We start from the raw sequence: 18,305 nt of genomic DNA on the forward strand, positions 1-18,305 counted from the left end.
AGTAGTGAATATTCAAAGCAAAGAGCTTGCAGGCAACAGATAAAGAAATGACCTTGCATAATAAAGAAAGAACATATCGATAAAAAAGTTAAGTGTTACAAGAGAAATCCTGAGCAGGAAACACAAATAAAACCAACCAAGTCAGCCTTACACTGCCACATACTTCCATGCAACCAGATCCAAGCCTTGTGCCACCGAAGCTTGCCCAAGAGATGGGTACTTCTAGTGGGGCTGCCCCAGGTAACAAACCTTTTGGGAGCACTCCCTGCCTGCCCGCATGGCCTGGCATCTCTCCGCAAACAAATCAGGGACACGTCAGACATTTTCTACCGAGTTTGGCATGGGTAATGATGCTCTCAGTGACAGGATATCCCTAAAAGTTTTGATAAAACTGTGCAGCTGTCAGTGTGATGGATACATGGGATGCCCCATTAATGTGCTCACAGCAAGAAAGGCAAGGGGATGAAGGCGAGCACCGCGTGGGAAGGAGCTGAGGGCACTGGGCAAGTGTCTAAGAGATGATGACAGGGTGGAGATGAAACTGGAAGTCCTGGAACAGGAAAATAAAGGAGGCACTGGATGCAAATCCACAGGAAACCGAGCTGCCTTCGTTCTGCCTGCTCTGAACGATTAGTTCAAGTGGTATATATGCCAGAGGACTAGCCCCTTCCTGCCTTTGTTTCTGCCTCATACACAGAATATCTGTCTCTAACGCCCAGCAGTCGATGACATTTGGAAATATCACAGCGTGCTGGAACACTTTATATTTATGCCTCTGTTGAAAGCAAAGTTGTATCTCAAAGTCCCTAGAACCCACCATTATTTTCCAACTGCCAAAGCACGAGTTTTTGATGAGGGCAGAGTAAGTCAGCCAGCATGCTCTCCACTCCTAAGTCTAGCCAAAAGCTGCTAACACATCAGTCTTTGTCCTGTAAATCAGGGTAGACGAGGACTACAACCAATTTCCCCTCTCTCCCTCTTTTAGGAAGGACAGAGTAATCGAGGTTAGAGAAACCTGACAGTTATTAACAGGGATAAACACGATCCTCCTGACCTTAACCGCAGTTACTGAATCAGATGCATGTGCATGCCTCCGTGCGCGCACACGTGTGCGGACACCGCAGGACTCAGATTTTCCTGGCAAGCCGGCTGCTGCTGGCAGGATGATGCAGTACAACTGCTGGCACTGAGATGTCGAGCTGAGGACGAACGCAGGCCAGTGAAGTCAAAGGGAAATTAGGTTTCAACGATTCCAGTCTTAATTTTCCCCTTGAAAAGAATCGTTCTCATCATTGTTTCCATAACAGGCACATGTGCTCTTCACAAGTGATCTGAAGTTGTTTTTACATCCAGGCATTGTATATTGGTTACGCTCTGCTTGGAGGTAGATACTGGCTTGGGTCAGTCTAAATCGGAGCTTTTTGACATGATGCGCCTGTACGTGATGAATTCTGTCACGTTTAGGAGTTAGACTCTGCGACTCAAGCTTGCAGAGCACCCGGCCAACATTAACTAAACATAAAGCAATTTTTTGAAATGTAATTCTGATATTGCCAAAAACTGACTTATTTTACTGTGCTAAGGAAGAAATCTCTGTACACGCCAAGGAGATGTTCTCATTTAGGGACAATCCCATGAGTTATTTACATTGCCAAGTCCTACTTCGGCACCTAAATAATAGCTGATTGCAAATGCTTTTGTGAGTATGGCCTTTAAATCCTAATCTCTGCCAACATACAGCTGAGGGCTATAGAAAAGCATCCCCTGACTTATTTCCTTCTTTGAAAACTGAGCCACCAGCAGTTAAAGAAAAACTGGGACTTCTGGGCAAGTTTCCAGAAGTGCAAGCTAACAACGCCTGAAGCAGCCACTGCCATATCCTACACTGAGGAATTCTTCGCCTTACAAGCTGGCTGATGTAATGGTATGCTTCATTAATATAATTTTTTGTGTGCTTACACTGCCCACAAAACCTTCCTATGCAAACAGAATCACCAGTGCTGCCTGATAAACAAGAGGTGTTTACTTTTTAACATTACGGCAATTCCCAAGTGTTTTCACATCCCATCTGTACTTCTCTTCATGGAAGCGTATGTGGCTATCGTATGTATCCATCAGGTCAGATGTGGAGATGACTGCTAGGAATTATGAGGGGGGTGGCGTCTATTGATTCTGTATTTCATGCGATAAACAGTGTGGTTAATATGAAAAACAGCTGTACATGAAGGCAGAGAGAAGAAACAGCGATGTATAGTGCCGACTGCTTATTTTGTTCTTTGATGAATCGCTAATTAACTGATTTTTCTTAACTGATTGCCAAGGGGATATGCAATGCCTCTTCTTGAAAGACATAAAACAGAGAAGGGAGATGATACAAAGGAGCACATTCCCTCTTTCAAGGACAGGTTTGAACCTGAAGTCAAAATAATGAAAGGCTGAGCTAATTGCTCAGCTTAAAGAAGAGGGGGCACGTAGCAGTCCACAGATTTTTCTAAGGAAAAAAACAATCATCTGTTTCCCATGTTCACCATAGATAAGAGAAGTAGCAATGGGCTTCATTTATGGCATGGGAATCTTGGATGAGACGGCTGAAAAAAATCAAGGAGAGTTTACCACTAGAACAGCAATTCTCTGGTGGTTACAGAATCCTCATTATCGGAGGCGTCTAAAGGGCACGTTAGACAAGCACCTCTCAGAAAAGAAACAGGTAAATATTAATCCCAAACTTACACAAGAAGATTGATTCCCTGACTTCCAGACTGTTGTTTTTTTTCCTTTATTTCTGATTCTGGGAGCAAGCTATAGAAGCAAAAACCAGCAAGATGTCCTGAAGTAGTACAGACTGATGAGTCCTTAGTCACTTTCCTTCCCATTGGGTAGAATTTATCTCATTCTAAAAGTTGGTTACCAACTTTAGAGAAATGCAACACAGATAAAAAACAGCCTTCCCTGGCACATAGATACCATTTACAAAATCAAACCAGGCACTTCTAGAGCATAATTCATCTGAACTGTCTTAAACCTCTACCTTTGACCAAGTCAATAAAACATCTACCACCTACCCCATCGATAGGTCTAATGTTTTATTTACTGGGAAGGGAACTTATTGAGATGACTCAGCTCCTCTTGACACCTACTCTTAGCTAAGACAAATCCCAGTGTAGGTGATTGATTTTCCAATTCCAGAAACTTACCTTTTGGTGCTAGTATCAGGAGCTCTGAACTCAGACCATAAAACAAGGGCATTCTTCCTCCCTGAAAAATAATTCCCTCTTTCCCAACAGCCCTGAACACCTTGATAATTTAGTCATTTATTTTCTCTCCTTTTCTTTCCCACCTTCAATTTTTGCTTTTCTTTTAGGCTGCAGCACCACAACTGTTACTCTCAACATCCAGCTGAAACTGGGAACTGAAGGGATGTAGCGACAGAGACTAGCACAGAGCTGCTTCACGCTGCTTCTCAGGGAAGCGGAGACGGGCTTTCCACGTCTTGCACAGTTGGACAGTACTTACTAATAATTTTAATGTTCTTAGACTAACCGTGAGGAACACACAGACACAACATGAGCACACAATTTTCTTTTCATTTGCCAAGCGAAACAAGCTAAAAGCTCCGTTGTTTTTTTTTTATAGTCTCTCCAAATCCTGCTCCTATCTCGGAGAGGGCTGAATGGATCCGTACCAATTGATGTCAGCTAGTAATGGCAAGGAACCTAAACAAATTTTCTGCTTCCAAACTTCCCCAAAAATGGAAGGCAATGATGATGTGAAATTTGCAAAGAAATGAGAAACATAGTCTGGAATATTTTTTTTTCTCTTTCCTAGCTTATTACAAAAGCAAACACCAGAACAGGTCACTGAAGTTGTATTTTCAGCTACACTTTCAGCTACTTTCTTATTTCAACTCTGCATAATATGTTTTTAAGCAGAAATGTTCCAGAAGGACAATGCTTACTCAAAGACATGATGATATGTCAAACAAATAAAGGCTAAGCAGAGTTGGGTTATGTCTGGATTTTGACATCACAACTCCAAAGCAGATCTATATACTAGATTTAGACAAATCTTTTATCAGCACTTCTCAAGTCAGTTCCTCAAAAAGTGCTGCAGGATTCAGTGAGCAGACACGAGGCAGCCACAAGCGTCATCTTTTAGGTAAGAGACACAAATGAGCCCAGACTACATGGTCAGCTACCTGGATCTCTGCTCTTGAAAGGCAAGGACTGCAGTGCTGGCCACATTCCCACCTGGGAAACAACTCTGCTGCCCAAGCACATCCCCCTCACATTTCTAATTCTTGTCCTAAAGTTGGGTAACATTACTTTTTCAAGCCTGTACATTTCACATTATAGAAAACCACAGCAATTTCATTACTGCAGAGCAAATCTGGTGCACTATTTGGTTTTTATTTCCTTATTATAAGGTCTTCTAGAGAAACATGGAATGTGTTTGCATCTGTCTGTGATCGATAAAAATGCCACTGCCTTGTTCAGTAGCAAAGATACCTGCTTTTTCAGGCCCTTTCAGTTCACAACATAAATTCTGCACAAGCTCACTTCTTCTGCTCCTACACAACTCAATCCAACATTTGTCCAGATGCAGCTAAACCAAGAAGCCTTCCACTTCTACACATGATGACTATGAAGTATTTGTTATAAGAAGTAATTGTTACAATTTTCTTGTTCTGATTCTTCAAGTCGACTTTTCTTTCAGACCTTTGATATTTTCAAAAAAAAGATTAGAGGAGTTGATAGCGATGCATTAGAGACATACTCTGGACTGTGAAAGAGGAGGGGAGGAATAAAACCTTTGCTGGGTCTTGTTCTGCATAGAAATAATCTTGAGTTAAGTGATTACTCCGTTTTCAAATGCACAATGTTAATAATTTCTTTTTCTTACTACTACCATTCACAATTTAGGTATATTCTTTATGTTGTTAGCCACAAAACAAGCATAGCTTCCTTAGAGGATTTTGTACATCAAATAAATTACTTTATTAGTCAGTCTCTGACTAAACAGAGAACTCCCTGAATTTCCTCTGATGACTTTATATCTGCTGCTTGTTTATCGTCCATACAGAATTGTAATTTCCTGCATCATACTACCTGTGACACATTATCTAAATATCAATTATAAGAACTGCGAGGTTGAGAGATAAGTACAATAAATTCAAAGACAAAATAAAGACAAAACACTAAGAACGACCTTGTAAAATAAGACTTTCACCAAACACATTACTATTTCCTATGGCATATCAAATTCAGGCTGAGATAAAGTTTTATGCCGCATGAGCAGATATTTTTCCCTTGGTACCTTTATTATTGCTTTCAGTTACCTCTCATTTTCAGTATCTGAAATTTAAAGAATAAAGCATTTGTTCTTTTTCTGAAGTTTATTTAGGTGATAGAGTTAGGGCTAAGCCAGCACGATACGGAAAGCTGTCCTTTGCGCTGGTTGTAAACATTTTTAAAATACGTTTTCTTACCACTTTCATCCAGCAAGAAGTCATCCTGGTAACGGAACTTTTCCGGTCCACATGCAATAAAAATGTCATCATCGCCAAAGAAATCCTGAAGGCACATCACCTGCAAGCAAAAAGGAAAGGAAGGCATTGTATGAAATACCTCATCATCGGAATTGTAAAAACAATAAATCCCTCCTTGTTTCCATCTGCATGAAAATTCTTCACTTTTAATGGAATCAACAGGGCTTCATCTCCAGATACATTTCAAAGCTGTGCTCTGACCATCTGTTACAAGTGAGAAACACTTTTATGGACACTGCAGGAAAAGAGAGATAAGGCAAAATGCCCTAACTGTCACATTTATTGCACGATGCATCAGTGGGGTATGAGGTAAATGCCTTTTGTTTACGCACAGGGTACCATTCAGCTGTTAGTGGATAATTAATTTGCTTCTGAGCCCACAGTTCTACTCTTTGACAGCCATGAAATTAGGTAACAGTTTCGTATGCAGAATTAAACGTAGTTATTTCAGCAAAATCTTCCTGACCAGGAATGAAACTCCTATGGGTGAACTGAGTCTCCATCATACATCCCTCATCTCTGCCAGCAGAGTCCGTGTAAAACCTCTTCATAGGCACCAATCTGAATAATCAGATGAGCTGGGAATTCTTCTCATACAGAATAAAAGGATAACTAACCTCTCTCAACTCCCAAATGCGAGCAGCAGGATTAGGTCGGTGCAGTTTTATGACCATGCTTGAGATATCCTTATAATAACTTTTAATTTGCAAGGAGCTACTTAAAAAGTTTAGTATTTCTTTACTGATGTTCTTAAAAGAACAATCAGTAATGTTCTCCAAACCTGCCTTTGGACATACCAAATATCAAAAACAAATTAAATATCTGACCATTAGAAAAAAAAAAAAACAAAAAAGAAAGAAAGAAAAAGAAAGATACTTTGTAAGCAGCATTATATACTCTGTCCTTGTTTCACATTTATAAGAAAATTTTAGTGGGCTATGTTTGCTTATTTTTGTATAATGTTTTGCAATTGAATAGCACATTAATGTTTGAACAGGTAATATTTCACAGTTTCACACCAACTGAATGCAGACAGGAAAGTTACACATAAAGCATTTATAAAAATTGACAAAAGAGTTGAGAACAGTCCAAATGAAGGAGAGCACCACCCTCATAATAAGTAGGGAAAAAGTCAGCATTTAAAGCCTACGAACAGAGAAGTGCAAGATTTAGCTAGTGAGGCTAGCCAGGGTCCTGCAGACCTCGGCATAAAACCAAACACACACCACCAGCAGCCCCAACCTGCAGCGATCGGCATCGATGGGGTCTGAAACTCCTCTCGTGCTTCCCAGAAGCACAGCAGAAGGCTTCAGCACCTAGAGCAGTAATGAGGCTCTGTGCTCGAAAAGTCTCGAGGAAGAAAAACACTGCTCCATGTCGTGACTGGCTTGCAAAGTACAATTTGTCATTAAAACTATGTTAAAGGTAGAGCAATAGCAGCTGAAAAATGAGGAATTCAAGTGAAGAACTAGCTGAAGTAAATACCAGGTACTCTTGAAATTGCTCTGTCCTGGAGCAATACACATAATTTTCGATTCAGGTCTACCACAGCCCCATTCCTATCAATATCCTCATATTAACAACACCACACAGCACCTGAGCACCAGCATCAAATATGTAAATATTTCATGCAGCTTTTTTCCATGTTCCTACTCAGTTTATGTTCTGTTAGTGTATCAGCCTCAGCAACCTTTTTATAAACTCACTGAGTTTCCATCTTTTTTTTGTCCACAAGACATATCCTGCCTATCTTCCCACCCCATCCACCCACCAAGCTTCAAACATCTCTTCCCTTCAGTCAAGTTCCTCTGAAACTGCCACCTCTCCCACATCGTGCACAAACCCACTAATTTTCAGGATGGCATTAAAAAAATCCTGTGATTTCCTGTGTGCATCCCAAGTTTGACACAATTCTGGGGAGCGATGACCTTCAACATTTAGCACCAAGCAGAGCATCAGAACCAAACAAATGCCCAGCGACCCTATGAACACAGTTGAGCTATTTTGACAACGTGCATGAATTAAAATTAAATTCCTATTTGAATAAAAAATTGTATGGGTTTTATAAAACTACAACAAAACAAAAACAAAAAATTTGGCTCTGATTAGTTACAAGGGTTTCACTCAAGCCAAAACAAAGACATTAAAATGGATGTAGTGAGACCTATGCAGGTTCAACTAAGCCAAAATTTAAAGCATTTAAGGTTAAGTGTATGCAATTTAGACGCAAATAAGAAAATAAAAAATATATTTTGTACTTAAATATATTTGTTTTATTTAATCAAACTTTATTCTTTCAATTTAAATTCATCATTTTTCTTGCCTCCCAACATTTTAATAATTTGTGAATGACAATTCTAGCACCTATAAAGTTTACAGCAAGACCCTTCAGAAGCATCTTCTCTTCCAGCTCCAGTACCTTTATTTTATTTATTTTTTTGATTTTATACTATTTAATTTAAGCCTTGCCACTTCCTTCATTGTATACTTCCTCCTCTGCAGCCTTTTCCATCCTTTGTGTCTCAACATCCAAGGCCTGCTCGGCTCCCCAGCTCCAGCCCCTCGCGGGTTACACTGCAGGGCTTTTCCAGAAGGCATCGAACAAACACACAGCACCCGCTTTCGGGCTTTTTCACAAGAAATCTGCAAGCACTTTCTACTCACACTCAGTCATCAACGAAGCAGCAGGACCTGCTTTTTATTACCCGTTTTCACTTCTGGAGAAAACAGCTCCTCAAAAGTTACGGTTTAGGAGATCAAGGATCTGCATCACCTGTTTTGAACTGTGACAGTGCTCAAGAGGTCAGTGTGCTCTGTTGCACATAGCCAATTTTTAAAAAGCTTTTTACCAAGGCCTCCCCCAGCATTTTTGTTGTGTCCAGCTCACACAATCCTTCCTCTCCCTTTTCAGATTTTTCTTCCGTATTCCAGCAGGACGTTTCTCACAGCGAGGGAAACACAGCCTGTGCAGGAGCAGTCAGACATACAACCTCGGTAAAACCAAACTGAAGAAATAAATGTTTTCTACTACACACTTGGCGCTACGTGTACCATAACACTTGGACACAAACAAGTTGCTGGCAGAGAGGTGAAATTTAAGGTTAGTGGTGTCTCTTTAGGGGAATGCATCGATAACACTAATACCAGGGGACAAGAAGCCTCAGGCATTAGGATCCTTTGCCTGAGTGACAAGAGAGAAGACAAAGAGCCACAAGGAAAACTGGTCACTAGTAGAGGCACTGGGCAATACTCAAGTCATACAAAGCCTCGCTGAGCTCTACGCAGCAGATGCAAAATAGCAGAGAGGCAGAAGTTGTTGTCATGCCTACACTTACCTGAGCAAGTTTTACAGGCTGAAGTCTGAATCCTTCTCAAATCCTCATCTTTCTTGTCCCAGTAAACAATTTAGGAATCCCATGTGCCCCTCCAGGGGGAAACACAGGAAGAACCCCAAATGACTTTTTTTATCTCAGAGGTCAGTCTGGTGATTTCACTAGGGGACATTGGGACCAACAGGACAAGGCTCAGCACTGGCTTTGCACCACGGCATGGGAACTGGAGGCACCTTTAAAATTACCTTCACTTCTCTTTCTTTCCTTTTCTCTCCCCCAGACAGGGGTGTACCTGGATCCAATGAGGAATCTCCTAACTATTATGGAGCCGTTTGTTATCCCTTTACACGCCCGAAGCATTTAAGGTCTTAATATTCACCTCTTTGAAGTTGGTAACTGTATTATGGAACCACCCTTTCCTGTATCTGCAGAAAGATGTAAGGAATTATGCTTTACATTTAGGAGCACAGATGACCCAAGAATAAAGAACAGCAGCTTGCAGAGGCACTGGCTGGCAGTTAGCAGTGCCAGGAGGGAGCTGCAGAGAAAGGGAGACAGGGAGAAGGAGAAGGCGGAGGGAAGGAAGGACGGAGGGAATGAATCAAGCCTTTTTCTAAAAGCATTAAGCGAGTTCAGATAAATAACAGATGAAATCACCTCCTATAATAGCTGGATTCTGGTTATAGCGAGGCCAGGAACCTCTCTGAACTCATGTTTTAAACCACACAAAACCAGAACAGACCTCTTTGCATGTGTCTCCTCAGCGACAGCGCCCTGACTGCTTTCCCACTGTTTTAAAGTTGACCGTGTATCAAGTAAATAGTGACTGAAATTTTTAAATAAAAAAAGAATCAAATAACTTGAATGATCCTCTAGCTCACAGCTCAAGCAACAGCGTAACACCACCAGTGTTACTTGCTCTATGTTTTTATTACACTTTTCATATGCTGTGTTTTGGGGAGGAAAAGAGCGCTCAGTGTGTTTGTCTTCCTTCAACAACAACAACTTAATTAGACCTTGAATTAGACTCTGTTTTGGATGAGCAATGAGAAGATCTCAAGCTGGGGTGCCCTAAGGCAACGTGGTTAATGGAGAGCTGGAAAGCAAAACTGAGGACAAAAAAATAAGGGAGAAAACAAAAAAGATGCACAATGATACAAAGAAAACTCGGTAAGTGGGTACAGCAGTCTTCTGGAAAGAAAGAGAAATGAGGGATGGCAAAAGGAAAATGTGAGGCACAAAGGCAGGGAAGTGAGTGTAAGAAGAGCCGTAGGCTGCAAGGCAGGAGCGTGTTCAGAGGGTGACAGACACAGAGAAACTCACGTGGCAAGACACCCGAAGGTGGGGAACTCAGAGCAGCCCCACAGACAATCCTCTTGGCAGCCAGTTGGGAAGTTTTAAAGAAATTGTTAGGTACCTTTTTGTACCTGAAACAATGTCATGTTAAGTTCAATTATCATTTCCCTTGCTGTGAAGAAGACATTAGAAAAAAGTTATCCCTGGAAAAACCTCAGTGTTTAAATGATTCATCATTTTAGGACTCTGACTCATGAATTTGGTGCTCAGTTTTATAAGTTCATGGAGGGTTGGTAGGTTGTGGTTTTTTTTTTTCCTGCTACTTTTGATTCACTCAGACTCGAAGTTTTATTCCTGGCAGGTCTCTTTAGCTCTAAGGAGCTCTCTATACCTCTGTTCTACTCTTAGGTTTGTTTTTTGGTTGTTTTTGTGTTTTTCTTTTTGTTTTGTTTTTGTTTTTTGTTTTTTGTTTTTTTTTCCCAATAAAACAAAGTTTATCCTTAAGATTTAAATTGATCTTTATATATTTCTCTCATTTTTCCTCCTTAACCAAACTCTATTTTCCAATTATCACCACCTCTGAAGTACTTATTTTATCCATGTCTCCACTCTTTATGTACAGCTTCATGGAAAACATCTCAGCTTAGATCCCGAGCTAACTTCACTGTCATCCACCACTGGCAGCCTTGTGATAGTTACGGATATTCCTGAGAGCTTATCAATTCACACAAGCTGTTTGTATAGGACAAGACACCATGGTTTTTCTTTAACTTCCTAATCCTAGCAGAACTACAGGAACAAAAGACCTCCTATATCATTATATTTATCTTCTAGCCAGTATAGGGCTACTTCCCACACTGTATTTCTGAGTGCTTTGTGCAGTTTTTAATACATCCCATACTATACAGTGCTTCCCTTAGCAGACTGTGCTGCAGAAAGACCAATAAAGCAACCATTACTCATTCAAGAGGTTTTCATGGCTTCAGAACAAAAAAATAATAACATTTCCATATTGGCGTAATTGCTTTTTAGGTCATTACTGTGAAATCAGAAATCCAAACATAGCAATAAGGCTTCTAGGAAGAAGAAAGAAAAATACTTGCTGTTTCTAAATAAATTTGCTATCAACACCCTTTTTTTTTTCTTAATATGTGTATTTTGGAGGAACCTCAGCCTGCTCCATTCTTCGTGGAGTATGTGATAATTGCACATAACATCCTTTATGACAAAAAGGTATCAGACCTCAGCACGAATCCACAGAGCATCACATCTGAGTATTTTCTCTACATTTAAAGCAAGTCTCTTTCCCTTCCTGCTGACCCAGGCTCCGAGGCTTTTGTTCATGCCCTTTCACATTTATCTGTCGTTATGCACATGACACTTCTTTAGAGCCGGTCATCTACAAAAAATATAATGTATCATCAACATGTATGTACTTCCTCTCCTGGTTTCTGATCCAAGCTCTCTCCTCAGGTGCTGGGTTAGCCAAAGGCACTGGGAGGTATCTGCTGCACGCTTCCCAAGTTGAACAGCACTGAATTAATTCTTTTCTGTCGGAATGAAATCTCCATGGTGACAACCGCATCATCATGTGAGAGCTTTTCAGTGAAGAAGAGCATTTTATCATGAGATTCTCATTACAAGAGTGCCCTCTGTAAATGAAGAGGAGATGTTACTGCCAGGATTTGGGCTGCCTGAAGCTGCACAGCCACACCGCCTTTACAACCGGCTTGTGAGGCCACGCATCAGATTAATGTCTCTCGAAATAGCATGTTTTACACCCCCCTGTGAGATGAACACAAGACACTACCATAAGAGCAGTCAGGAACACGAATTTTCATACTCAGTGGCTCGCTAACCTGCTACCTCCCCAGAGCCCATCCAAAAGCTCCCCAAGCCCAGGGGAGCCGCGCTTCACCCCATGCTCACCTTCCCTCCTAAGCTGCCTCTTGATGAGCACCTACTCAGGATGGATCACTCTTCCTTTTATTCCACCACAAATGAAAAGGTTGCTCTATGCATTTAATTCCTGAAAATGTATCAATTTATTTCTGCAATTTGTGTATTCATCAGCACCCATTTTGTGCTGCATGCAACTCAGCCTTCAGGATTTTCAGCCAGGTAAGACTCAGCCAGTAAATTAGTAGGAACAAACCACCTGCCTTCCTCAGTTCAAATAACACGTATTTCTGTCTTGGTCTTCTCATAGGAACAAGAAATCCTTTCCACACTATGTGTGACACGCTAATCTTAATACATTCTGGTTTGTTCTTCCATGTGGCATTAAATGATGCGAAGTTTAAAAGTAAATCAGTGTAAATTAAGATTCCAGGTTTTGCTGTTGAGACATCAGGTGAGACTTGAACAATTTCTTTGTTAGACAAAAACTACTTTTCTAAGAAAGTTTCTATGTTACAGAATTTGAGGAGAGCAGGGGATATTTCCCAATAGGGAACTTAGGGGGTTATGCATGAATGTAACACTGAGAAACACTGATACTCAAAAGTTTCATGAGGTTTCTCTCCGGGAAGCACTAGCACGGACAGCTCAAAAACCCTGTCATCAATTGCTTCATGGGAGACAGGACAAGAACAGTGAGAACCCAGCTCCTATCCACACCCAAAAATTACTCCTGCTCAAACGTTACCGTACTTTGACATCTGTACCAATGCACAACGGCACGAACTAGCTGATGTAGAGCAAGGTGACACAAGTTCACACGTGAAATAGGAAAAACAAAGACAGAATAATCAAGCCTAGGATGGGCATCACCTCCTCCCATCAAATAGAAACTTGCTGCCTTCATTCAATTCTCTGACCAACTCATTGCTTCTTTTGTCCCCTCACTCTGCTATTCGAACCCTGTAGCATACTAAAATTTTCTTTCCCTCTGTACCTCTTACTTCAGAAAGTCTCCAGTACTGATGCCTGCTCCCCTCTCACCCTTCCAAACCATCCATACCACAAGACCTGCCCGAGACAACTCTCTCTTCTACCAGATTCCTTTATCTTTCCTGCATATGAAGTCCTTGAGCAGGCTCTTCTCTTACCCTTGCTCATCGGCATTACAACATAATTCTCCTCCCACATCTCCCTCTTCAGTACCCTCTGAACAGCTCCACAGCCAACAGCTTTATAATCTTTATCCAGCTCTTTACAGTCTCTCCGTCACTTCATCAAGGATGGTTTTTGCAAATGCATCAGCAGCCTCTTTCTGAAATGCTTCTTCCTCATTGTCTGCTTAACTCCAATTTACCAGATCCACATAATCTGCTCTGGAAATGGCCTTTCTGGTTTTAATAGTACCATATTTAATTATTCTCCTGCTTGCAACGACGCCACTCAATTCCTTACAGATTCAATTTCTTCATCTCTCCCACTCTTTCATTTCTAGAGTGCCTTACTGTACCACGTAGAAGCAGTTCTACGGCCTTGGTTACGGTTCACCAGAAACCCAATACCTTCCATCTCCACAGGGTTCCTGCCCTGTGCCATTCCAGTCCATCCAAAGTAACTAAGAGGAGGTGTTTCAGAGGAGTATCTTGTATCTTGCAGTTATCAGATGGGAGCAAACACCTTTACTAGCTGCACCCAACTCTCTACCTGTTGAAGAGCAACGAAGCACGAGCTTTTGCACTTGCAAAACTGGAGGGCATTGCAGGTTTACGCTAACAGGACTTGCAGTGGGAGTTTCACTAATTCCTCTATTTTCTGTTTTCTAACATCTCAGCCTTAAACACAGACTTTGTCTATGAGTAAATTGGTGCAGCAAGTGGAGAGTTGACTCGGTTATTTACTGGCATTGGCTTAAATTGAAGAATTCCTGAATTAAGTTCTAAGTAATATATTAAATTTTTTTTCTGTGATTTGACTTCCTCAAAAATATACACGTGAGGAGAAGCAGTAAAACTTGAGAGACTGAAGTCTTTCATGCCCTAGTCAGTCATGCACATCACCTTCCCAGAGCCTCTTCTGTTTCTGCTTTATCTGTTCCTGAAGCGATCATCATACACAACTTAGTACATGGAAACCTGGATCTGTACACTTTATGTAGCAAGCAATAAATTTCATGTTTTATGCATCTTATCTCTATATTTGACGTTTATTTGGTTGCCAATGTGGATTTAACAAATGTCTTGAGTTATCCACCAACTGGCTCATCTTCCTTTTGGGGCACTTCAATTCCCCGAGTTGCTGACAGATGCCGCTCCTTGGCCAGAATCCAAGGTTTGTGTGCTGCAGAGATGTTACTGCCTCGGTACGGTTACATTAGATGAACTGATGAATGAGAGCATCACACTAAAGACATCATACCACTACAGTTTACACAGATACTTATACTCAGGGTCCCGTAACTGAATCAACTGCCCCCAAAATTGTTAAATTACAGGATCATCTCGATGGGAAAAGGCCTTCAGGATCATCAAGTCCAACCACAGCCCGACATACTAAGTCCCAACATGAAACCACGTCCCTTAGTGCCACATCCACGGCTCTTACAGGGAGTGGAGTCCTCCAGGGATGGGGACTCTACAACCTCCCTGGGCAGCCCAGTCCAATTTGACCAGCATCTGCATGAAGAAATTATTTTTTTTAGGGCTTCAGGATTTTTATTTTTTGGCATTTCCTGCAAAAATAGAATTTGCATTTCCAGCCAGCTACATCCTGTCTTTTGACTGAAAGTACCTTGCAGCACTGGCTACTCCTTAAACTACTATAAAGTGTCTAGCAAAGCAGAGAAAACAACAAATAAGCAATGCCTACAGTGGATAAATGTCACATAATGCTTCATCCTAAACTTCCTCAGAGCCAGAAGAGTCACTTGCATCTGAATCAAGGGCTGTACCCTATTGTTTTGTGGTCCAACAGGTGCCACAGATGAAGTACTGGCTGTTAAGAGCAGAAAGCAATGCCAAAGCAACTTTACTGGCTGCCACAGGACTAAGAAAGTAGGATTGGGTATTATTACCTCTTGCTTTGGTACTGAGAAACGACAGTGTAACACTGTTGACAAAGAGGATGCTCTCTGCCACCTGCAGCTCTGCCCAGCACACCCTCTGGAAGCAGCAGCTGTCCAGGTATCTGCACATTGCAGTCCAAGTCACAGCTATTCCCATCGCCAGGAAAACCCAGCACCACAGGCATTACTTCAAAAATATTTGTTCTACTTTATTATTCATACTATTATAGTTTAATTAATATTTTAATTAAATATTTAATTTTCATTTGTGAGAAAAACAATGAAGCTGAATTAGCTAATAGATTATCCGGGCAAGTAAGCAAACAGGCATACTTATGAGCAAATGAAGGACTGCAGCCATTTCTAAGTAATATTTTTGGCTAAGAAACAGGAAGATGAAGCCTTAGTGTGTACCAGTCCAGCTGGATTAGGAAGCGGGATATCCATCTGTCACAAACACATTCCTAAGGCATCCTTTTTCCCTCTCTAATATGCAATGCATATTTTCTACACCACAATTAAATGGGAGATAAGTTCGCAGTCCCAGAGCCCAGACAATCTTGCTTGTCGAAGTCACATACATATGCCAGCTCAACATTTGTCCTCAATTATGAATCATTTGGCCACATCAACTACAGTTGTCTTTTGCATCGAAGGAAACTGAATCCTGCTTGTCACCACAAAATATGATCCCGTTAATCCCGTGGCAATTGCACAACTGATCGGCGTGTGCATCACTGAAATTCCAGACAACAGAATAAAGCTCGTAAGGGGACGGAGAGGAAAATAGAAACTCCTCATACTTACTTAAAACAAATGAGCATTAAACTGTTGTTTCAATACAACCAAACGTTAAAAGAGCAGCTGATTTAGCAGCAGAAGATGTAGGCAATGGGCCAATGAAAAAGCAGTTGAGACTTTGATTGCAGAGTTCAACTACAGCTGGATTACATTGGATTGTTTTTTCTGCCATATTCATACATTTTCCTGTCTCAGAGGCAACACAACACTACCATTTAGTGGTCAGACACGCACAGTGCGGGACGTTGTTTACAGGACTCTGGCAGCCAGCCCACATGGATTTTTGTACAAACACACGGCACAGCTATTATTTTACAAGTAAATTGGGTACTCACATAATCCTAATAACCAGAAAGGTAGGGATTGCTGAGAAAAATCAAATTTCTTTGAATTCAAGTGCTTGAAAAAGCCTTGTCAGAAGAAATAAAATAGCTTGAAAGACAGGTAAATAAAACAGGAAAACAGTACATGTTCTTACCAGGAAAATATATACCAGGATTTCACGCAACACTGTGGACTTCTGTTGAAAAGAATCTGAGCTTCAAAGCATCTATGTTCAACAGGGACTATTTACACAGATACAAAAGCTGACTTTTGCAGAAGAAGATAAATGCTGTATCATGCCCCTGTGAGTTATTTATTTCACGATTATTACTGAATTCTCATCACATTACCAGAAATAAAAGAATTAAGCATAAAACATGTTGCCTATGATTTCATGAATGAGGAATCCTAAGGAAGCTTGTTCATCCTCTTACAGCTGATGTCTTCTGTTAAGCCAGCAATTACTTACGCATTTCCCATCCAAATCATTGTGCTCCTGCAACTGGACTCGCACAAAAGCTGCTGGTTTCAGATCAGTCTCAAAAACCATCTTAAGCATTTGTCATTAAGCAAGTGCATTCCTCCAAAGGCAGCGAGAGCTCAGGGGCTGCACGAGGCCCTTCTCTGACAGAAGCTCTTATGAATGAGGATCCTACAATTTGAAGGGCATGCAGTACCAAGTCCCAGTGGCTTTTCGATCATCACTGATCATGTTAGAAGTGCAAGTACTATTATTTATTGGTTTGGCAAGTACTACTCTTTAGAATACTGTGCCAACTAATTTCATTCAGAAATTAAAGTCCATGGCTTTGTTACAGTTGTAATCAACAGCAGAGCACTGGACAAGATCCCTCTGTCTGTGCACAAAGTTTCTAAAATAAGCAAGAACCATGAAGGATTTTTACTCTCTGTATTTCAAGACAAATTTTCACAGATGAATTACTCCTATCCTTTAAGTTGCTTAGATCTGGGAAATGAGGGGGCAGAGACCAGCTAGGTGAAATGCATTCATTCAAAAGAAAACTTTAGTCAGGTGCCAATTTGTGGGAATTATAATTGCAGGTTCTGAGACGAGAAGGAAATGTCTTTTTCAAGTACAGATAAAAATAGTTTTCAGGGTAAGCTTCTAGTGCTAGAATAAATTAAACATTGTACTCAGTCAGACTCACTGTATTTAATAAATGCGCTATATTGGCCCATTTCCTCCTAAAGCAATTAGTGGGTCTGAAATTTGCAAGTAGTTTTAATGCACTTTTCCCCAAATTTTGAAAACTTAAATTTTATGAATAAATCTCAAAAATAACCCAATCAGCTTTGCTCAAAATCTACTTTTTCGAAATATCCACAGGCCAGTAAAGCCTTGTGATAGGAATTTCTCCTTGAACTTACTAGTCTTTTAACCAACAGCTCTCTAATCATTTTACCTTATTTTACCTTACCAATATTGTTATTTCCTTATTCAACTAAGAGATGCACCAAACACGTACTGTAAGGCAAGTCTGATTCCTTGAATCTTTACAGCAGAAGTGATTGTTGTTGTTGTTTTATTTTGTTTTTACCAAGGTCCACTGCATAATTTTCTAGAGGTCTGCTTATTTTTGTGAAGTTGTGCTCAGCAGGAAGGTCTAAGCTTGGCTGGCCAGATGCTGCTCTCTACCTTCCCAGTGGAAGAAAGCTGCAGCCGCTTTGCAAGACCCTGGGAGATTACTTGGAGACTGGGAGCCACTGTCCATCTGGGGACTGGTCTGGATGAAATTTCCCATTTGTCTGGATCCAAATCCAGATGGAAATCTTCTATTTGTAATTTCACTTTAGATGCTGCGAATCCTTCCAGAACAGAAATTGCATTATATACTTTGCTGACTGATGCATGAAAAGGTCAAAGTTAAAATCTACACACCATTATCAAAGCATCAAGGTTGAAGACTACCATGTCATCAGCTCCACCTGTTGGCATTCAAGGAGGTAGTGTCTTGAAAAGCACCCAAAATCAAAAGATTTCCGTTAATTTGACTGATCTCTGGATTCAGAGCAATCTGCCTCACAG

General features: G+C 40.8%; 1 protein-coding gene across 2 annotated transcripts in view; it reads right to left on the reverse strand.

Annotated features, from left to right (window-relative positions):
• Window positions 1-18,305, reverse strand: part of DCLK1 (doublecortin like kinase 1) — a gene marked incomplete at both ends in the record, with an annotated part of 231,908 nt that overhangs the window by 107,197 nt on the left and 106,406 nt on the right. For both annotated transcript variants that reach the window (XM_084300967.1, XM_084300968.1), the window contains one exon: window positions 5,486-5,585. In XM_084300967.1, the coding sequence (XP_084157093.1) occupies window positions 5,486-5,585 (100 nt within the window). The remainder of the gene's footprint in view (window positions 1-5,485; window positions 5,586-18,305) is intronic.

This window comes from Netta rufina, assembly GCF_964035555.1.
Source record: "Netta rufina genome assembly, chromosome: 1".
Taxonomy (NCBI): domain Eukaryota; kingdom Metazoa; phylum Chordata; class Aves; order Anseriformes; family Anatidae; genus Netta; species Netta rufina.